The following is a 22,982-nucleotide window of genomic DNA, read 5'->3' as shown; positions in this document are numbered from 1 at the left end:
CAGTTGGGCTTGTTTGACTTTTGTTGATGGTTATTAGGAAGAGGAAGCGCCAGAAGGGATTTTGACCTCAAGTTTAAACCAATTCCAATTAGAGCCACCGAGCCTTTAATTACAGCTCTCGAGCCACTTTGCTTAAAACAGCAGCAAAAAGCAAACACAAAAGCCAGGCGAATACGGGCTTCCTCTTCTATCCCCCCTCGATTCGCCGCGGCGTGCCTGTTGGGGGCTCTCGTTCCTGGGCTGGCAGGCGCTGCCCTTTCCAGGATGCGTCCCGCCATCGATTTCTTTGCATTAAACTGTCTTAGGATTTAAAGCGCGTCTCTTCCCGCGGCGCCTCCCTCTCGCAGTGCTTCGGGGCGCCGCTCGCTTCCCGCGCCGGGCTGTCGCGCCGGCTCCCTGCCCCGGGGCCGACCCAAGCCTGGCTCGAGCGACTCCCTGCAGCCCCGGGGAGAGAAAAGCACAGGAAAAAAAAAAAGAAAGAAAAAGAACAGGCCACGTTTTGTATTTAAATGCCCGCAGAAATTTATCACCAGTTGGCCACTTTCCCGCCCTAGCCCGGCGCAGAGGAGCGGGTTAGTTGAACGCTTGTGCGTTGGGGCTGCGGTGCCGGAGAAGGGCCGGTGCTGGGCACCGCCCGGGGCTCGCGCCGCGCTGCGGGCGCCAGCAGGATTTTGATCACCGGGATCGTCTCTAATTGCCTCCAGCAGGCACGAGAAGGGCAGGCTGTCGCACAGGGAAGTCTCTAAATAATTGTTTCCTGTGTCTATTTTCCATTCCCCGAGTTCCCTAAACCTAACTCACGCCTGGAGCCAAGTCTTCACCGCCAGCTGGCTGCAATTTGTGCATCGCGCCGAGGGCAGAAGCAGACGTCAAACACCCGCGGCGCGGGCACGCACGCGCGCCGGACCCTGCCGGGCGGCCGGGCGGCGCCAGGAGGCTCTGCCCCCGCCGAGCTGCTCATCCGCGGAACGGGTGACGCGCGACATCGGTGCGCTCTGCCCCGGGAACCAACCCTGCCGCTGGCTCCCGACGGCGAAGCCGCTGCACGGCCGACACACGCGACTTGCTAATTGTGAAAATAGCACACCCACAGATACTCCGAGCACAAGGGAAGAGAAGTGCATTGCTATTTATGCACGAAACATTATCCAAAGGGTTATGCAAACCCCTCGGGGCCGCGCGCAGGACGCGGGCGCTCCTCGCCGCTCCGCGTTACCGCGGCTCTCAGCGTAGATACACGCGACGCCGAGGCTTCGACACACCACTTTTGAGGCAGGAGGAAGGCACACGGCTCCCTCAGCCTGCTGCCGGGCGGCAAAGGCTGAACTGCTGCGAGCTCGCTTTCCCGAGCAGCGAGCGGGCTCAGGCTTTTGCGACAGGGCTCGGCTGGCTGGGCCCCCTCTGCGCCCGCGCTGTGAAACGCTTTATACGGGGAGGGGCGAAAATCGCCAATAAAGCAGCCTGCAGGTGCTCTGCACCCAGGGAGTTTTCCAAAAGGCACCTCGGGCTCGCTCCGCGCTCGCGGCTCCCTCTTCCCCCGCGCTGCTTTTCCTTCCGGAGCGGGAACGGGAGCCGGGGCCTCGACACGCGCTTCCTACGGCGCCGGGAGAAGCAAGCAAAAATCGAATGTCCAAATAATTCTAACGTCAGACCAAAGCAGAGCCGCTTCTCTGTGGCACGGTCTGGTTTTTCCGCGCAAAGACCGCGACGGCGTCGGGCGCCAAGCAGCATTGCCGCGCGAGGGCAGCCGGAGCGGAGATGCCCGGAGATGAGCGTAAGGAGCCTTCAGCTACCAGAGGAACCGCGGAGGCGGCGCCAGCCTTCCCGCGGACGCTCGCTTTGCAGCTCCAGCGAGGCCCGGCTCGTGCCGCCGCGCTGCGAACGGCGGGTGCCGCTGGAGGGGGTTAAAGAAGCCACAAAACGACCAAGTCGGAGAACTGCGAGGCACCGTTCCCCCTCCCACCCACCGCGCCAGGACGCCAAGCGCCGCGCTGAGGGGCTCCAAGAGCCTTCCAGAAATCGTTATTAATGACCTAAAACTAGAGACGTTGCAAAGGGGAAAGTGCTACTAAATCACCGAGTCCGTCTCCTGGAGAATTTCAGCGGCGCGCGGATCGGGCGGCAACGGATACCGTGCTACGCGCCGCGGGGACGCCACAGAGCGGCGAAAACCATCCCGGGAACAGGACGGTTCTGGGCAAATCCAGCAGCTCAGGGGCCACGGAGGCTCCCAGGGCGCCGCGGGGAGCCCGGGCCGGGACGCGATCCCCCTTCTCGCTCTGAAGGCGGCAGCCTCGGCTCCACGCCGCCGGGCCGCGCTCGGCTCGGCGGGTTTTGCCCCGCGGCTCCAGGGCGAGTCCCGGCGAAGGCAGCACGAAGCACTGGACGCCTGCAGGACTCGCTGCACTTCCTGCGCAGGACGCGGAGACGCCCCGGTTGTCCTCGCAGGCACGCTTAGCTAACGGGAATGCTGCAAAGCTGATGGTTCTTGCACAGAAACCAGGAGATTACTAAGTTTAGGGTGATTCACTACAGGATCCGGATCTCCGTTATCCTTTCTCGTTACCCTCCAGAGACCAGAGGCCAAAGACGGACACGGGGTCGGTCTAAAGGAGTCTAAGAGCCTCCGCGCCGAAACGGGGAGCCGGAGCACTCCGACGGTCACATCCGCGACGTCCGGGGCCACCAAAACCACAACGCTGCCAGGAGAAAACCAGCGGGCTGGCAGAAGGCGGCAGGAAGGCCAGAGCCCGTCACCGCAGACCGGCCACCGGCGCGAAGGCGGCCGAGCTCTCAGGGACCCGAAGTGACTGCCGGGGTCCGCGCTCCCCCTTCGGCACAGCACCCCTGGGTGCCCTGGGAGAGGGCAGCCAGCACGGCCGCGCGCCGGCGCTCGAGGCTTCAGGCCGCCGCGCGAAGAGAAGCAGGAATGCCAAATATTCTACTTCTCCGAACACACAAGACCAAATAAGGCCCAAATGCCACGGGAATAAACACCAGGCTGATCTACCAAGTTTGGGCAAATGGGATCCAGCGTTCCCGAACGCTGCAGGTTTTGCCCTGCAGAAGAACCTGAATAATTCTCTCTGCGTACGCTTCTTCGTGCTCAAAAAGGAAGTCTCTGGAACCACAGTTTCCTGAACTGCCCCAAAAGAGGCTGAAACTGAAATCACCTCAGGACCAGAAAATCTGGCTACAAGAAGGAAGAAAGCTACCTGGAAGTGGAGATCATCATCAAGTTTGTCTTACACCTTCTGTGGAAAAGTAAAGACATTTCATCAGATAATCAGCATTTGTACCCAATAACCAGAAACAATGAAGTATACAGTCTAAATCAAACAACCATCTACAGCAAAAATTGCTACATAAGTGACATTTATTAATGTTCTGCTATATTTACAGTTTTAACATAGTAAAACTCCAAAGTGAATTACCACTTGGCAGAAAGCACAGAAGTGCACATTAAATCTACATTTATAACACATCATAGTCTCTGCTAACATAAATTATAAAAGCAAGAATTACAGGTATGTTAGGAATTGTCTCAAAAGTCTCAAGCCAAAGGAAAAAAAGGCCTTTGTTTTGCAAGATATTTTTTTATACAAAGTTGCAATGTGATCTTTCATCTTTACACTACCAACATGTACTGTGAAAACCCCTATATAGTCAAAAAAGTAGGTAGTATGAAAGTAAAGTATACTATAACATTTAGAATATAGAATATTAAAAATTAATACTTGTGCCACCTTCAAAACAATACACTCCTCCCATTAGACCTTAAAATCTGTACTGTGTAGACCAGTTTTTCCTTTCAGACACAGCTCACCCCGGCGGTGCACCACTTGGGCAGCAGAAGGGCAGGCGACCAGAGCAACACCGTCATTTCAGCTTTCGAGATCATCCCTTCGGGGCAGGCAGCATTCTGCGCACTGTACACTAAATACCGGAGTCCAAACCCGCTCTTAGGATGGAGGACGAAATAAAGCACGACTGTCCCCTGCTGGCTACGGAGGCATCGCTCATGCTACTGAAATTACTACAGATACTATATAAGGCTTTATTAGCACGTCACAAACTCGATTGCGATAGCTTTTTCAAACATTAGCCACTAATGATTCAATGATTACAGAATTCTGCATTAATAATTAAAATTTTACACCTAGAAACAAATAGATAGAAATGCTTCTCCTTTTTTTTCCCAACAGTACTTTTATTTATTTATTTTAAAGCAGGTGATTATTTTTCTTCTGTTTCAGAGTCTTGATTCACTTCCTGCAGGTGTCCTGTTACTTCTTGGGGGAGAATTCAGTAACGCAGGAAGACGTTTGCCAGAAAACATCTGCTGGAGAAGGATATTGAATATTGAAACACTATAGTTAGATTGTTATTTTGGATAACAGAAGGATGTAATTCACAAAGTGCAGGATGTCTAAAGGCTTATGAAGTATCTCCCTACACAACGACATGACTAGCGATGGCACAATGCTCAGTAGTTTTATGCCTATTTTACAATTCTGAAGAATTAAAATTTCTTAAGTTAAAAAGGGGGGGGGGGGAGAGAAAAAGACACTAGACCAGACAAGCTTTTAGAATTACTGGCATAAACACTGAAGATACATGAAATTTCACTGCATTTGCACAACGAGAACAGAAAAAAAAAGTGACTTTTACATGCTGTATTCATCCACTATCACTATGATTTCTTTCTATTCTTCAATCAAATGTTTTGGTACCACAGAGGCATGTGCTCTCATAAATTGTCTACTCCAGTAATGCTGAACTGGAACTGCTGAAACCTGACATCCAACAGCCAACTCCTGCAGTTGTCACACAGCTGCTGCACTCGCCGGGACAATACTCGACCAGTTCAAGTCGTCACACGCAAAGGAAAATCCCAGCAGTTCCAGTGTCAGTTAATAGTACACATGGATTAAACAGTATATGCCAAGCTTTCAGAGAGATTCATTTCACCAGTTACTTTCTGACTTGCACAAATTACTCCTTCCCATCTGCCCTCATTTTCTAAAAATTAGTCCCGTTCTAAAATGAAAATGATCATTTACCACACCCTTTTCATTATGTCCTACAGAGGAAAGCTGATCTGAAGCACAATGATGTATTAAAAAAAAAATCAAAGCTTTTGTGTTTTCTTTCTTAGAATTTAGGATTAAAGACTTATTTTCTGTGGAAGCATCAAAACTGTAATTTTTAGAAGCAATACTGGACATTTATCTCAATACACCTGTAAGAGATAGTGCTTTTGGAAGTGCTAAAGTTACCAAAAAAAAAAAAAAAAGAAAAAAAAAACTTCCACCCTTGCAAGCTTTATCAAGGACTCAAGCAAGGTAACTAAAATTATAATCTCCATTTCCAAACACAGGCCTTAAAGGCTGTTCAATAAGAAACCACACAGAGTTCCTATAATAAATGAAAAGCAACATTCAGTAAAGAAAATAAAAGAAAAATGTGTTCACTGAGAAGAATAAACTACAGGTGAAACTGCTGATATTTAAATGCTCAAACTACGTGACTGTAGTCAGGGGAATTAAAACCTCTGGTGACTCAGCAGGATTTTCAGAGGATACCACAAATCCTGGAGGAGGTCAACAGAAAAGTCCACCATAAACCAGCAACTTGTTTAAACAAAACAAACACTTAAATAAATTGACTAAGAACAATCACCCTGGAAAACTCAAACTGGAAAACACAGCACAACACTTGTTTTGTGTAGCATGTTCTCATTATAGACAGAAAATGAAGCAGAATCTTATGCAATTTGAAGTTTCTAATAAAAAAAATGGATTTAGAATATTAGCCTTGGTTTAAAATTCCGAGCAATTTAATGACACCTAATGTAAAGCCTGAGTTTGGTTTGTTTCTTTATACTACCGTTCCAGCTGCAACTGTTTCAATTCTATCCTGCAGAAATCTAATGTTATCGCCATATTTCTAAAGGGAGCATCATGTTGCACCCACCGTCTGGGAAGCAACCTACTACAGGATTTCCTCCTCCCCGCAGGGAGGGACAATTAACGCAAGGCCATCATCTGCTGTAACACGGAAATCATGCTAGAAGGGTTCATATACTTACACCTCCATCTTTAAGAACCCAGTAAGAAGATAAAAATATTAAGGCCTTGAAGACTTTTAAACATTAAGTTTTTTTGAAAAGTGGTCAGATAGGACAGTATATTCAACATATGTGGGAGTGCTTTCCAAGGAGAAAATGTGTTCAAGGGTTGAATTTCTCCAGGAACTCAGCAGAAAATTCAAACAGCATACAAAGTTCAGACAAATTGTTCTTTCTGGGACATAAGCCAAAGACACTGGCATAATCTTCTGCCCACACTTCGTCTGCGACCTTTACTCATGTTTAGGACATACCATATGTTTCAGGCATGTTATTTATTTTGAAAGACCCACCTGCCAAAAATAGTGTCATACCAAGGGGCAGAGATTTTGTTTTTACAATTCAAGTCAAGGAATCTAATGTGTCTAAAATTCTTCAGAGCAAAAACTAGAGGAAATGTTAAGTATTTCTCTGCTCGCAACCACACCAATCTGGACTCTTGCTCTGCAGATCTGTAGAAACAGGGCTGTGTATGGGATACCAAGAAAAAACTCTTTTTTCTATTACCTTGTGTTCTAAAAATATTGAAGCAAAAAATATCTAGCCTGAAAGAGTCAAAGAGAGTCAAAACCAAACCAAACCAAAAAAAGGGAAAGCAGAAAATTTACCTTTAGTAAATAAAGAGAACTCTGGTCCTGGGGAGAGTGGAAAAAGTATCGGGCATCTTCCTAACTTTTGCATAATTAATAAATCCTCTGAGAAACAGCAGAAAACCTAGATGGAAGAAACACATTTATCCAGTTAACACAGATTTTGTTCCTACAACTAGAGTAATAGCAGTTCAACTTACCACTGCTGCCACAGAGAGACCTAATTTGCTGGGATGCCCAAGAGCTGATTGAACATAAGAATTTTTTTGGCATCAGTGACACCTAATCTCTCAATTTCACGCAACTGGGGAAAAAAAAGGGGGGGGAGGGGGATTGCTTTCCTCAGCCATTTCTCTAGCCAACTATAAAACTTCTGATAGTCCACGAGCCTGTGTGCCAATTTGCCCTGTGATAGTACCCATACCACCAACTTCAAACATGACCTTTCCACAGGCTACCTTCCTGTATTTTATTTCATCAAAACGTAAGAACAGATATGACAGCAGTTACTATCAAGACAAGCATCATTCTGCTCTTTACTCCTTCTGGATGATAAATGAAGAATTGTCACCAAGAAATGACAACGAAAGGACAGTGTGCATGTGTACCTTTAAAACCTAGAAAGCCTTCAGTAAGAGCATAAGATAAGTATTTTCAGCGTTACATTTCAGCTTTACACCAAAACATGCATATTTGAATAGCCAGTTAAAACAGAACTCTTACCTAGTACAAGGAAAACCCACCAAAGCCAATACTGACCATCAAAGTAACCTGGGAAATAGGTGGAGAACTGAGGTGGGGGGGAACGAGGAGAGAGGAAAATAAAAAAAAAAAAAAAAAAGGTTAGAGCACTTGACAGTTACTGAACCCAAATCTGTTCTCAGTAATCAAATCAGTTTTGGCAGTAACCAAATCAAGACCTCTACATCCAGGAGGGTTTATAGACTGTTACTTGTCATCGCTCTGTAACTGTTACTATAGATCAGAGGGAATGAATTTTCACTTTGGATTTTTCTACACAATATCAAAGTACAGACTCTCAGGGGAATGGAACAGGTTCAATACACAGCCATAAACTTGTGATCAGAGGAGCAGAAATACACTATTGAACAAATACTTCTTCTTGCCCTTGCACCTTTGCTGCTCAATCATACCTGCAACTTTTGAAAGGGAAGACCAGGTTTGCAACAGTTCACTGTTGCTAATTACACTATAAGGCCAGACAGTTCAGCAAATAAAAGTACTGTAGAAAGAGAAATACCAGATCTGTACAGTAGACAATATAGTCTACTGAGAAAGTTGTTACCTATTGAATGAAAGGCACCAACATTACTAAAGTAGTGAAATTTATTAGGGCAGTGTTTAACACTATAGATTTAATTTTTAATTCTATTCAAGTTAAAATACACAAAAAGGTAAAAATAATCCGAAGTTTAAATCAAATACAAAAAGGTAAAAATAATCCGAAGTTTAAATCAAATACAGAGTTAAGAACACCTGTTTCTGTCACACCTCTTATTCTAGCACATAGTGCTTAGGACCACTGTTACAAGACACCCCCAAAAACATTAACTTTTCCTGTAGAAATTTAAGAGATACCACATTTACAAACTCTAATTCCTAGCTCAAGAAGATTAGGGATGACATGACAGCCCTAATGCTAATGCTCTCTACTTCTACTTACCACATCTAATGAGCTTTTTTTGTTTGAAATGGAACATCTGCATGGAATCTCCACAGCCACCAGCTTTGCATGGGCTCTGCCTAAAGCTTGTCTGAAAAATGCTCCTTGGCATCCCCTCTAAAGAAATAGTTTCGCTTGGCTTCTCTCCTCCCCTTCATTTCTTACAGCACCAGCACACCTATATCCTTTAAGTTATTTTCAGGACAATTTCTCCTTCCTTCTTCCAAGTTTTAAAAACGTTGTCAGCCTCTCTTGCTTCTGTAGGCAGACGTCTAGTCCCAGCAGGACCTGTCTTTGCACCTGGGCTCCTACCACACACCCCAGTTCTGACAAGTCTTCCCTTTCCCTCCTGTCTGATCCAGGGCAGCAGGGAAACACTGGATCTTTTAACAAACCGGGTAGGCACAGAGTTTACCTGCATGAAAAATAAGACTAAAAGGGAAAGCAGGCTTCCTTCACGGCGCCTGCTGCATGCAAACGGCGCCAGAGGGCCCTGGCGAGCTTCCCCGGCCGCGAGCCAAGAGGGCTCTGTGCACTCTTTCAGCAAAAAAAACACTCACTCTTCCTAATCTTCCGGTCCCCATTTCCACCCCCCATCAGTCATGCTCATAGAAACTCCCACATTTTTAGAAAATATTTATATTTCAGGGCAGCACCTGAAGAACATCTTACAGCATAGAAAAACCACTCTGCTGACTGTAGGGCTTGCCTTACCTGGATAAATGTGAAGATGAGAATTTCATTACTGCTCATCATACAAACAAATTTTGATTCAATACAATAGCTAAGTCAAAAGGAGACATACTTGGAGATGCAACCTTTATTCTCATTTATTACAATAATAAACCTAGCATCTGACCATATAAACAGGGTAGCACGACGGAAAAGCTTCGTCCTCAGTGAATAAGGGCTCAAAATGCATTTCAAAATTAAATGCTCAAAATGCATTTCAACATAAATAGAGATGAACTAAAAAGTGGAGGGCAAAAGGGAATAGAGTAGCATCTCTATATTTATTTTTTGCTCTAAACTTACCCTGACGATAAGGATCCACTTAATAAGAGACAGACCAAATCCAGAAATGGCCCCATACCGTCCTGCAGCTGAAGTAGTCAGACAGAAAGACAGGAAGAATCCGATCCAGTTGAAGAGGAATGCCACTGAGAAAGCAGGAGAAAAGCAGCAGATTAAGCCCTCTTCCAAGGAAAAACAAATTCCTCAAAACTGGAGGACCAGGCTTTTCCTGGTGCTACATAAACATAAGTGGGAAACTAGGCTAGCTACTTGGGGTCACTGATTAAAAAAAATTAAGTTCCATGATCTACTTACTGAAGAAAGTTAGCATGAAAATGCCATCATTTCCTATCCTCAGCTGATCAGTGTCATCAAAGTCATCCCGTGTCACAAAGTCATCCTCCTGCAAATCAAAGGTAGAAGAAAGGTGAGTGGATTTACGACAGTCCAGTCTATACAGCAAAGTGAAGTCTGCAAGTAGTTTTTCAAGCAAGGGCCAGTAACTTGAATAGTTCTCAGAAAGTAGTGTACAATGGAGGGGTACAAAATGCTTATTTTACATTTAAGAAAATCCCCCTAAGTCTCAAAAGGCTTAAAATGTAAGCAGGAAAAAATTCCAAGGGCATGAAATATCAAGTCAGTGGCAGTAATTTTCTTTCTTTCTTTCTTTCTTCCTTTTTTTAAGTAGTCAAAATTAGGTATGCTCTTTTTCTGGCTATAAGGAATTCCTCTACTCAGTAGTAAAATTAAAGATATGACCTCAGCAAGGAATTTAGCTCCTATAAAGAAATATAACCAGTACTCAGTATCTGATACTAACAGGGTTGAAGAACAGGCCAAACAAGGGATGAAGTTGAAAATAAAAATGAAAAAAATATTTTCTGACAGAGAGAATGGCTTTATCATTCTTACATCAGCTACACTGACCTCTTTAAAAAGTCAACTTATTAAGAGTAACAATGGTAGATATGCTAGCTGGCTGAAAATTAATCCTAAACCTTAAAAAAAAAAAGAAAAGAAAAGAAAACAGTGCACACAGATACAGTACAGTGCTTCTGTCAGCTTGCCAAACCATTTGGATAGCACATTATCATTTGGATAGCACATACTGACATTACTGAGGTGTCTGACATCATTGTAGCTGCCTGGACAAAAATTAAGAAATACACTCACAGAACTCTTGGGAGCTTTAATATCACTATCGCAGAAAGTTTAAAAAACGGTCAGGACATTTGATGGACAAGACTTAAAGCATTCCCTCTACACAAGCAATCTGAAGGACGTACAGCCAGCCCAGTGCACTTACTCTTCCAGGAACCAACGGAATTGTGGCTTCAGCCTTAGTTCTCTCTGCTTCATCATAACTAGGCAGTGTTGTGGCCACGTTGTATGAGGGAGGCTTTGGAAATCCTGACTCATCCTTGTAGTCAAAATAAGCTACAGAAGAAAATTACACAGGACATAATTTGCCAGTTCCTTAGGAGACATTTCAGAAGGCTTCAAAATATGCCTATACTCCAGATCTTCAAAGCTTGCACCTCCTATTCGCTCTGCACCCTTCTTGCCAACTACCATTCCCCTCTACACACACAAAAGCTAAAAACACAGGAGCACCTTATCGAATACAAAGTAATATGAAGACCACTCCGTTAACAAGCCTGGCTGTACTTATTTTTAGAACAACAATACATGCTGTGACTCTCACGGTTTCAATAAAACAGAAGTATTCATACTTTCAAACTCCAAGTGGTATCAGTGAGTCAAATAAGAATCATTGCAAACCTTAGGTCATCGGTGACCAGTTTTTCCAGAGAAAGATTCCAAATTGTTTCCTGCTGGAGGGGAAAGGGGTTGGAATAAAAAGCAAATATAGCATTTCTGAGTCCCAATCTCTTAGAAGTATTAAGGAATGAGAATTAATGGGGACATCTTCATAATTAGTGCACTAACAGCTCGATAGGTATCTCAAGGAAAACAATATTCAAACTTTTATCCAAAACTGATTGACTGAGACTGACAATATGTTATATTTGTTTCCCAAATTTTGTAACAGTTGGCTATGGTCTGGAGGAGAAATGAAGAGATTTACCTAAACAAAACACTCTGATACAAAACCAGCACAAAAAAGTAGTTTCACTAAAGCTATTAAAGCTATTAGTGAGTCATATGACAGTGATTCAGAAGAAGTATAACCCTTATGACCAAGTCCATAGATATTGAAAACTGCAGAAAAAGTAAATTCTTTAATCCTTTTAAAATAATGTCTTTTTTTGGAAGAAGCAGAGTACCATCCAAATGCTGAGTAATGAGAGGGGAACCACAAATCCTCACAGCTCTTTGATTTTAAACTGTCTTCAATCTAGTAAGAGCACTGAGAAATGCAACTTGAACACCACTTTATGGGATGACATCAGATCAATGTAGCCAAACTGCATCTTCTAAACCACAAGTAACAATAGTCTCTTCAGATCAATTCTGATCCTTTGCAGCCTCAGTAAGGAAGCTGCAACGCCATCGGTCAATACGGAGAACAGTTAAGGAGGTAAGAAAGAACAGTAGAACAAATGCAGCCATTTCCTTTCAGCTGAATTTACCTGCATTCTCTGCGGAAATGCTGCTGTAAGGTGGAGGGGCATCGTTTACCACTGGTGCAGTCTCGCCTGGCTCTTCTTCGTTCTGCAGCTGAAAAGACCCAAGCACAGTATAACAACAGGTGGAGAGAGAGACAGGGAAAGGAAATTCCAGTCTTATAGGAGAGGGATATACGTGGCCCAGCTGAGCTTCTGACAGGTTTCCCAAGTTCTATGAAATTGGCCCTATAGTTTTAATCGCATGCAGTAGCCTCTTCCCGTGCAAGGCTGCCTTGCGTGGCTTTCGAGCAGTTGCCATGCTTCACTCCAAATCACTCCCACTAGAAATGATCGATACGCCATGTCAGTTTTAATGCATCTTTAAGTCATACCTTCACGCACCTGGACACCTATAAAGCATAGCATACATCTTCAGCACCTGTCCATTTCCCAGCGAACTCTTATGATTTCTGAGCTCATACTAGCTGGGAGCTGCAACTGCCTGCGCCTGAGGTTAAAAAGAGGAAATAGCAAGAGATACTCAAGAGCAGACTCCAGTACTTTGCTAAGAAAGTTTTGTGGCTTTGCAAAGAAATTTTTTTCAGTAGATACATTACATAATGATATATGCAAATAAAAATCTTGCCATTTCCCCTCACCCTTTCACACTATATGACTGAAAGGAAGAAAGCTTATTTTTTGCACTGTGCTTCCCACCAACTCTGTATAAATAACTATAAAGCTTACCAAATATACAATGTGTCACTTGCATGAAGTAGGCAGGGGAACTCAGCCTTTGATCACAGTCGCTGAAAACACTAAGGCAGGAGCATCCCAAGCAGGATGCATCAGAACGGCATTTAAAATTAGCTATCAAAATTTTTTGCTCTTTCTATTTCATACCATCTCATTGACAGAGAAAATAAGTCTGTAACCAGAAAGTCAACTCCTATCAAAAAAGCACCTTGGGACTGAACCACTTGCCTGGATAGAGAGATACTACCCTCTTTTGCAATCACTGTTAAGCAACAGCAATTCTGCAACTTCTTTCTTAACACCTTAACAACACGCTCTCATGCATACTAATGCTAATATTCTAGAAGCAATCTGTGATATTTTTCTTTCTTTTCTTTTAAAAGGCATCTGGGGCCTTTTTTCCAAAGGAAAAATCCTTTGCAAGCATTTAAGAAGGGGGCTTTTTATTATTATTACTGCTAAAAAGCTTTGACTTTTTCTTTTAGTTGTTTATCGCAGGAAAAAGAGATCAGCTCACGCCTCTAAAGGAAGGTCTTGTTTAATACATAACTGTTCTGTATCTTTTCTTTCTTTGTTTTTCTCCTGCTGCTGCCTAAGATCAAAGGATCAAACTACATCCATGTCCTCTGTGAAATCAAATCCAGAACTCTGAGATATTTAAATGCAATTCATTAGACTTGCGCCAGGAAACAACTATCACACATCCGAACTGTTTGACAGCCAAGTCCTTCAAGCTTGCTAGAAAGCGTGGACTGTTTTCTCTGCCATTAACTGGACAACGGCACGCGGGACCAGCTGCGCCAGCACTTGCGGACCCAGCTCGAGTGCCCGCGGGTCGCCGGCTGTTGCGCCGCGGCCAGACACGCCGCCCCAGCGGCCTCCCACTCCTCCTCCTCCCTGCTGCCGCATCCACAACCACGTGTCCAGCACAACCGCCTTCCACAACAGCGCTGCCCTTTTGATGCATCCCACTGCCACCGCTTTCCTGTCTGGCAGGGGCGCACCTCTACCCCTTCTTTAGCATCAGAGAAAGGAAAGGGGATGGCAAATTTCTTGCTAAAAACTCCTGATTTGACACAAAGTTGAACCATTTCCTTGCAGAAGAGGAGTAATCAAGGGATCCAGGTGAAAACGCAAGTCGATATTAAACCCGGAGCACCTCTGAGCACACATGTGCTGACCAGGCAGGAGAAGGCATTTAAAACGCCGGCCCCCAGCCAAATCTGGGCTTTCTGCCCCAAATCGACCTTTCGCACCGCAGCGGCGCGGAGGCAAGCGAAAAGCACGTGGGGCGGCTATGCGGCACGGGGCCGGGGGCAGGCCCTGCCCGCGGGAGCTGCGGCTTCGCCCGAGCCGCGGAGCACGAGCGGGAGCAGGCGCCGGCGCCGGCGCTCCCGCAGCGACGCGCTTCTCTCCTCCCCGATCAGCTAACTCGGCACGCGCAGTCGCCAGATAGCAGAAACCCCTTACAAACCCGTGAGCCCAGTCATTAAAAGAGCGAGCGGACTGTGACCTGTGAGCAAGGGCACGTTAAAATAAGGGACTGGGGGAGGGAAGATGCTTTTGTTTTTTTGAGAGACAACAGAGATGTACCACTGCTGCAGAAATACAAGAACAGCCTGGATACAATACTAGAGGAGCAACCTAACAAATAATCTAGTAAAATGCAGAAAGGTCAAGCTGGTTAATTCAGCCTCTCTCAGCTCTGCTTTCTATGAACTTTCAGAAAGTCTTCTACCAGGCTCACTTTCAGACTGTTTGCGAATATTTAATACTTTCGTGCAACCTTTTCTCCTGTACATACAGGCCCAGGCTATTACAAATGACGAAGGCTCTGACATGATACAGACACTCTCTAGGCATTGCACGACTTGCTGTTTTCATGGTGGAAGGGCAGAAAACCTCCAACTACATCCCTAATACTCAAAAGGAAGGAAGAAAGAAGGCATAAAACCTAAGCGTGCAGTAGCCATGGAGGGGGAAAGGAAAGCACTAGGTATGACAACCCTGCCAGAGACAAAACAAAAACAGACACAGAAAGCTGAGAATATTTTTAAGGCAACCTTCTGCCAATAAGAATAAGAAAGATATATTCTTACAATTAAGTGACACTGGAGAAAACAAGCTGGACTTACTGCTAGCTTTGAATCACTAAATTTAAGTAACAACACAAAAAAGGCAGTTACCTTTAAAAAATGAGCTGGAGGCTCTGTAACGTACACAGTTATAGAGAACAGATTTTCTTTCTAATGGACAAGCTACAGAAATGCCTTCCAACCTTTTAATGATTCCAGGCATCTAAAACGCAACTAAGTGCTATTAGCAAAGCAGTAAGGGTTCATGTGACAGGAAGAATGAATCATCAGGGCTCGCACGGCCCAGCGCTGCTCCGCCTGCACCAGCCTTGCTTTTTCCATCTAAGTTGGTGCAGGCATCAGGTATACACAATTAAGGCGGCTGTATTACTTGGTTTTGCAGGCAATTTGCCCTTTAGGCTACCACTGAAAGTCTCCAGAACCAGGAGAATCTGATTAAATCAGTGTTTGACTGAAGTCGATTTTGCTGAGGCTGTTAGTTACTTTTCCTTTGATTCACTGATGGATGTTAGCTTTTAAAGCACGGTTCTTGGCTTTTTTCCATCAAGACGACATATAGTCCTTACAGTAACATATACAGTCACTAAAACAAAAGTTCAGCTGAGTTATTTTTTCACATGGTTACTAAAATATCAGAATAGTTGCCTGAGACAATGGGGTAAGACCCAGGGATGTTTAGTTTCCAAAGAAGTCACCAGCAATTTGGCTCTGAGAAAGACATTGCCTCTACTTGTCCCCTAACCCAGCTGAGGCCTATCAAATAAAAATATATGCACAGCAGCACTGAAGTTCAATGCTTAGACAATTATTTGAAATTATTTCCAAGACAAATTTTGGAAAAATATTTCCAATAAATACATTTTCTAATTCTTCCAAATTTTCTAAATTTAACATATTGGCTGCTGACCTAGCATTGGATCTTTTGGGTTTTTTTTAAACCTTCCCTTAACACGAGTCCTTAGGCTACAAACAACTCCAATACAAATCTCAGTTGAATGCCCTGTGCACAAAGTAGTACATACACATATCTTTATACTAAAGCAGGATTACTACCAGCACCATCTCATATATAACTCAGCAGTACGCCATCAATGTTTAATGCATTTCAGTTCTTTCTCCAAGTTCTGATGTGAAAGGTAGAACTGCACAAAAACCCCACAGAGGAATAACCCTGCACTGCAGATAACCCTGGTCAGATCTCACTTCCACTGTTACTATGGTAATAGAGTTCTGAGAGATTTTTAAAAGGTAGCTATCTAAGTAAGAGACTGAAAAAGAATCAATACTTTTTTTAAAAAAGTGACAGCACTGATTTTTTTCAGAACAATGAAATCATAACCTTTGCAAACCATATATAGCCATTAAAAAAAAAGTGCATCCTTACTAAATTGGAGAATAGTCCAGCAAGTCAACTGTCTATTCACAGAAAGGTTACGTTTCACTTAACTGCAACACCCTTTACTTTTCTCATTTGCTATCTTTGGCCTTTTGAAGACAAGAGAGTTTCTGCCAACCCCAAAGGAGAAAATAATTATTTTATTGACTTATGCTTCACTTTAAAGTTACTGATATGAAATCCTGACTTTTGCCCAATGCTGCTGCAGATCCCGATCACTCCATATCAGCTTATTAATCAGCAAACGTAATGATAAGCTTCTACACAAGTCTACCTGCATGCATCAGCCCTCAGCAGTCCCCTCCCTGACGAGCAAACGACTGTTTTCTCCTGCAAGCTCTTTCACTTCCTTTAACTAAATTAGAGCGGCAGCACTGAAGGGCTCCTCTCTCCCCAGCACGACTCCGGCGTCGCAAGGCGTACACTGCGGGGTTAGAAGGCCCTTCCTTGGTGTCACACACATGGCAGCTGTGCTGGCTAAGCAAATCCTCCCCCCAGCTTCCCCCCTTCCTGCCTGCTGCCAGCGCCAGCACGGACGCCAGCGCTCCCGCACGAGAACCAGCGCCGGGCTCTGTACCGGGACCCGGGCAGCCACGTCGGACACCGGAGCTCGCCCCGCTTTTAGGAACGGCCTCCCAAGGTCTCTTCTAGCCTGAGCTGGTCCTCGATCCTGCAAAGCACCCTGCCAGGCAGCACCCTCACCGCCGCGCCGGCGCAGCACCGCAGGACGCACGGGTCCAGCAGCAGCAGCCCTCTGAACGGCGAAAGCCGCGTCTGCAACTACCCTCCGAGCTGCTACAGTAAAGACAAAAGAAAGAGCAAAACATCTTTTACGCCCATCAAAATACAACCTGTGCTCACGAGCATGTTACTCTTCACTGACTCACTGCAGTTAATGGTCTGACGACCCAGAAGTATAGATCAGCACATACTGATCTAATTCCCTTGCTTCTGCACACACAGGGAATTACCTTGCTTTGGCTAGACTATGTAAACAGGCTTTCAAGGCAAAAATCAGCCTGTAGATCAGACTGTCCTTAGATTTGAGTGTTCAAAGTTTATGGTTTCAACACAGAATGAGAGAAGCACTCTACCTTTTAAATATTTTAATAAGACCATTTAATTTTTTTAATAATTGTGATATGAAGAATATTAAGTATCTTTGATCAAAAAAAGAGGAAAAAAAATCACGCTGTTCCAACATATCTCAAAATTGGATATTTCAGCTTCAAAAAGGCAGCAGCTGAAGGAATGGATACAATTTAATATTGCATTTTGCTTATTAGTTCCAATGACAAAGAATCAGAATACACAAACACAAGACTTTTGGTACTTGCTTTCAATATGGTACCTTTAAAATGCGATGCCAAGCCCATATAAAGAGGTGCTACCTCTCTTATGAATCACTTAACAACCTGAAGGTCTAAGGAACTGTTCCCACATCTGCTTCCCAGATGGGGCTACTGAGCCCCACACAACTTAAGTGATGAGTGAAAAGTCACAGAAGAAACCTAAGAGTCAGACACTATCCTGACACCTGAGACAATAATAATAATACTAAAAAGGAACAGTCTGCATGAAAGGTTGTTTTCTGCTCTTAACCAACCTATGTGATATTAGGCTAACTAATGTTTTATCATCTTTCCCAGGTTCTTTGAAATTCAGAGCTGCAATAAACCTCATTTCTGTAATTACGTTTTTAGATACAATTACCAAAATCTTCCAAGCTCACCTGGTACGTACTGTCGCCTACAGAGGCGGGTGTTTGAGAACAAAACAGCCTAGGTCCCAGTACGCATTTATCGAGACTTTAATCAGCTGGAACAAAGACTGTGCTGCACAGAAGGTAGTTCAGTTTCGGATAAAATATAGGGCTCATTAGATGCAACCGAATATGAAGAACGGCTGTGCACAAGACATCACTTTGCCTTACACCTTTTTTTCCCTTAAATCTTCACTGTTTTGAAGGCAAGGGGAACTTACATGAATACACAAAAGAAAAAAATGAAAGATGCAAAATCAACCTACCTTGGAAACTACCTTATCATTCTTATCATTTTTAACCGTCTTCAGCAAACTACAAGTAACTTACCAAGGAAATGAATCACTGACATCACTAATTCTAACTGCTGACATAAAACTAACAGATGAGAACATACCGTGTCTTTTAGATCTGCACACACTAAAACTCAGAAGCTAAATACGAGCTTAACTAACAGGTGGCAATTGACATCTCCTTCGGTATTTCATTTCAGTATTCTCAGATACTAAGTAAACATTCTGGTCTTGTATGGATTTAAAATTCATTTGCATTATAACACGAGCAATATGGTTCTTCTCCAGTTTCACTGAAAGAAAACCAAATAAGCGGAAAAAATCTTTCTTCCTTATGTTTCCCCTACATACATCCCATTACAAAATGATTCATGATCCACGTAAGCCTTCAACAAGTCAGACAGGAAGAAAATATCACTTTAAAAGGAACATGTATTTATTATTTCACACATCCACTGTTTCCTAGGTGGTTTCACATTATCATATACATCACGTTATTTTCAAATGTCTCAAGTAAAAAGCATGTCTCAATCAATTTACAATTTAAATAAACCTACTAAAAGCCTCGCTATCTTTTCTAGAACAGAGGCTAGTTTCAAATCTGAAGATGAAATACTGTTTTGCCACTGAACTCACAGTCTGGGGAATATGCTCAAAAGGCTTTTAAGCCACCTAATCCTAAAAACATCCTACTGAGCACAGCCGGGAAGAGCAGGAACTCAAATCAGTCATCTTCCAGGTTATCCAGTCCGTATTCCACAATAAAAGGGCTATGGTAAGGCTTAGATCCTTGCTCTGAGGTTCGGCATTAGCTCTGTGCTTCACCGCGTTGTACTTCTTCAGTTCATTATATCAAACTGTCACAATCACTGGCTATTTTTTATTAATTATCAAATGCCTAAATAAAGCAAAAAGGCTTTTGCAAGGTTACCTTCAGAAAATAAATCACATTTCATGTACATCATTTTAACACTCCCTGTATCAGCAAGCTGATACAGGTTCTGAATTTGCACCCAAGGTGGCTTGTGGCAGATGCAAGGGCCCACACCTACACAGTTCTGCGAGGAACACAGTAAAAAAGAAATACATATGTTCTGCACTCCTTTACTCATTCCTCTTGTCCTCAGATTAGTTATATCCCCTCATTAACTACTACTTTTTTTGGAAAATACACACTCAGAGAATACTGCAAATATTTTACACATTCAAAGAGTCTCTGGAATTTAATAGTGCTGTTCCTATGCACAAAGGTCAGTACACAAATAACTTCTGTAGGAACAGGGTGCCTCTGCCATGCAATATACCATATTTAATCACAGAAGAACCACCTGATTACACGTTATCTAACTCCACTAACACGTTACCCCACCCCATAAAAAGCCACCACCACCAAAAATCCTCAAAATGAAAGTTTTCAGTTCTCCTCCACTCTCATAATCCAGGAAGTTAAAGATTAAGTGATACGTGAAAACTTATTCGGAATTTCTCCAGGCTATCTCTATTTACTGGATCCCGTGTTTAGCTCTAGCCCTTACGGCTGGTCCCAAGTTCATTACAAGTCTTTCTTTGACACAAAGAACAGACTTACTAGTTGTACATAGGCACAATAAGTTTCAACGTATGACAGATGTTTCACAAATTCAATGTTAGAGATTCTTCTACCTTCTGATCTTCTCTTCATCTAAATATCAACTCTGCATCTTTAGTTCCACAGTGCATTTTTTTTGTTGTTTTGGGGGGTTTTTTTAAGCAACACAAGCATTAGGGATCAGTTCAGCAATAACACACTTTATGACAATTCAAACACTAGAGTTCTGGCACAGGGCAAGGAAAAAAAAGCAAGAAAATTAAAAACTAACATATAAATATATTTACTTTTGCATAGCTGTTTAGGATTCCCCATTCCAACTACGTCAGTTTTTTTCATGGGACCTTCATTATCTGTTGGTCTGAAATAACATAAATCCTTTGGGGCACAGACTGTCTTTCTAATCGCTGAAGCGCCATGCAGGGTTATACTCTGCACTAACGGCAGCGTCTGTTATGTGTCTGCCCGATGTGTTAGCACGACCCGGCTGGATGACAGCTTTGCACATTTCTCTGTAAGGAAATCAGTATTGTTCTTATCAATCAGGTACAGAGAGTCACTGCAGAGTAATGCAATAGTGTCCTTCAGCATGCTTTCACATACACCTCCACGGGCTAAAAAGCTCAAGACCGTGGGATCCCTCGGTTAAGGCCTTCCGGACCCCGTGCGAGCCAGCCAGAACTCCAAAACCCTGACGGGAAAGACAGTATCAAAAAGCACCCGGTCTTCTGCATCTAACCCTTCCGAAAGCAAAACCAAGTAGAGAGTCTTGGTAAAGAAATACAACCGTTCTGCACAAAGCAGAAGAAGACGCTACGTTTTCCTTGAGGCTTCCACAGGCGCTCGCGCCCCGCGCCGGCGGCCCAGGGCGGCTGCGGGCAGGGCCTGCCGCAGCAGCGCGGCCCTCGCCAACCCGCCTCCGCCCCGCCGGGCGAACGCGCCCGGCCGCGCGCTCTCCGAACGCACGAGGCTCGAGCGCGTCGACGCCTCCCGCGCGGGACAGCGGAGCACAGCCAAACCTGCCTTTACCAGCACGCTCGCTACCGACGGTCCTCGCCCTGAGAGGGGCTTCAGCCGCTGCCCGGCGACCAGACGCAAAAGCCGAAATTAAATTAACGCCGGTTCCCAGGCAGGGGGAATTAGTCAGCTCTCCGGGAAGCGCGGCGGGGAAGGGAGGCCAGGTCAACCCGCCCGGGCCGCGCCCGGGGCAGGCGGGCGGCGGGGAAGGGAGGCCAGGTCAACCCGCCCGGGCCGCGCCCGGGGGAGGCGGGCGGCGGGGAAGGGAGGCCAGGTCAACCCGCCCCGGCCGCGCCCGGGCCTCCCCCCGCCTCGCCCCGGGACGGGACGCGGCCCGGCGGCGGCGTGGCCGAGGCAGCGCGGAGGCCTCCGCCGCGGCCTAGCGCGCCGCCGCCGCCGCCCCTCCGCCCTCACCTGCTGGTAGCGGCCGCTGCTGGGCTCGGCGGCGGCCGCCATGGCGCGGGGCGGGCGGGCGGACGGGCGCGGGGCGGCGGCGGCGCTGCCCGGCCGCCGGGCGCTGCTGGAGCGGCGGGCCGCGGCGGCTCCTGGCTGCGCTGCGCTCCGGCCTCCGCCGCCGCCTCCTCCTCCTCCTCCCGGCGCGGCCCTTCCTCCGCGGCGCGGCCCGGCCCCCGCTCCGCCCGTCACGGCCGCCCGCCCCCTCCGGCCCCGCCCGCCGCCGCGGGCCGGGGAGCCGCCGCTCCGCAGCGCGCAGGGGCCGCTCCGCAGCGCGCTGGGGCCGCTCCGTGCTCGCGCGCGCTCCCTGGCAGCCCGCGGCGGGCACCAAGAGCACCGCGAGGAGCTCCACGCGCGTAGACGCGGGGTAGTCAGAGTGAAAGCGTCCACGTCAGGCATTCAAGCCAGGCAGGCAGAAAAATCACGCAAATCCACGCTAAAAAGACAATGCCACCTCAGCAAGAACCAAGTGGGGTCAATACGCACAAAATCTGATTAGTTACGCTTGTTACAAACATGGTATCATCTCCATCAGTGCACGCCAGCACAAACGCGCATTATTTATCGCATCTCTCAACGCACGCCAGCACATACGTGCATTATCATTTCAAGCACTGCAGGCAGACAAGAGGCATGCAACACGCTGCACTGCCGCTGAAGCAGACGTGGAATGTTGGCCAACTCCTCGCAAAGTGTCATGAGATCGTTAATATCCACATGAAGCAGATGGCAGCTCAGATCCAAAATCTCATCCAAAAGAAACACTCACGGGAAACCACATGGAATTATAAATTTGTTTATTCTGAGATGTTTTGCATGGATTTTTACACTGATTAAGAGATTTTCCAGCAAGTAAAACCCTAGTTTTGTACCAGTGCAGTTCAAATTTGTAAAAAACTACCAACATCAATTCAACCAAGGTTGATTAGACTTAAATATATCCTCTTTCAGAAGAGAAGGGCTGAATCAGCTCCACTGGGATTCCAAGCTGTAACTTCAGAGAGGTGGAAGAGTTTAAATCTGCGGATATGAAAATGAACTGCACGTTCAGCCATAACCAAATGTGTTCCGCTCATTACTGAGTTGAGCTTTTTTCTCTATTGTGTCTTTTCAAGACTAGATGTTTCACCTATGTCTCAACTAGGGGAAAGAATATCACTGTTCTCATGTTAAAGGGAAAGCAAGAAGCATAAATGATTTCAGCCAAAAATAACTTTAAGAAGTGATTCCTCAGATATGCTGGAGACAGGAAAATGCAGGCTTCTGGCACACAAACACCTTTGAAGAAACTACGTGAGCTGAAAGCACTATCATCCTGTCCAGTTTCACCTTTCCACAAGATTCACAATTTGCACTAAGAATCTCTCTTGCATTAAGAAGCTGTTCTGATGACACATACAGATTTACTCAACTCTGAGGCAGGATTATATCCCTAAGTATAGCTTTAGCCACAACGATAATTAGCTGTACACTGATTGATTTGGACATCTTCAAGACTAAAATCAGGAGCAACCTGTACATGCCCTCAAAAAAGATACTGGAACGTATCCTGAAGAAATGGTAAGTTTGTGTCCCAGCCATTTCAGGGCCAGCAAGAGGCACATCACCACCTAAACAGGCCATCTAGTCCAAG

At 45.3% G+C, this 22,982-nt stretch overlaps 1 protein-coding gene across 2 annotated transcripts; it reads right to left on the bottom strand.

The window, feature by feature from the left end:
* Window positions 1-3,358: 3,358 nt before the first annotated feature.
* NDFIP1 (Nedd4 family interacting protein 1) lies at window positions 3,359-21,394 on the bottom strand. Of its 2 annotated transcripts, none has more exons than XM_062587435.1 (8): window positions 21,311-21,394; window positions 12,013-12,100; window positions 10,725-10,855; window positions 9,734-9,821; window positions 9,440-9,564; window positions 7,444-7,510; window positions 6,739-6,844; window positions 3,359-4,342 (listed from the first exon to the last, which is right to left on the bottom strand). In XM_062587435.1, exons 1-7 carry the CDS (start codon window positions 21,350-21,352, stop codon window positions 6,741-6,743), a joined length of 645 nt encoding a protein of 214 aa, XP_062443419.1. In that variant the 5' UTR covers window positions 21,353-21,394; the 3' UTR covers window positions 3,359-4,342; window positions 6,739-6,740. The 2 variants fall into 2 exon arrangements, with proteins under 2 accessions (XP_062443419.1, XP_062443418.1); XM_062587434.1 differs by having other exon boundaries at window positions 3,359-4,339.
* Window positions 21,395-22,982: the final 1,588 nt, after the last annotated feature.

The sequence above is a fragment of the Rhea pennata genome, chromosome 14 (genome assembly GCF_028389875.1).
Source record: "Rhea pennata isolate bPtePen1 chromosome 14, bPtePen1.pri, whole genome shotgun sequence".
Classification (NCBI taxonomy): domain Eukaryota; kingdom Metazoa; phylum Chordata; class Aves; order Rheiformes; family Rheidae; genus Rhea; species Rhea pennata.
Note: the sequence above shows the minus strand (reverse complement) of the source record. Positions and strands in the feature narration are given on the sequence as shown.

Excerpts from the sequence above, each read along its gene's own strand:
- NDFIP1 (XM_062587435.1), bottom strand. The coding sequence starts at position 21,352 with ATGGCGGCCGCCGCCGAGCCCAGCAGCGGCCGCTACCAGCAG. Across the intron at positions 12,101-21,310 it reads GCAGCGGCCGCTACCAGCAG|CTGCAGAACGAAGAAGAGCC; the intron begins GTGAGGGCGGAG and ends GGGTCTTTTCAG. Across the intron at positions 9,822-10,724 it reads TTCCGTTGGTTCCTGGAAGA|GAGGATGACTTTGTGACACG; the intron begins GTAAGTGCACTG and ends TTTGATTTGCAG.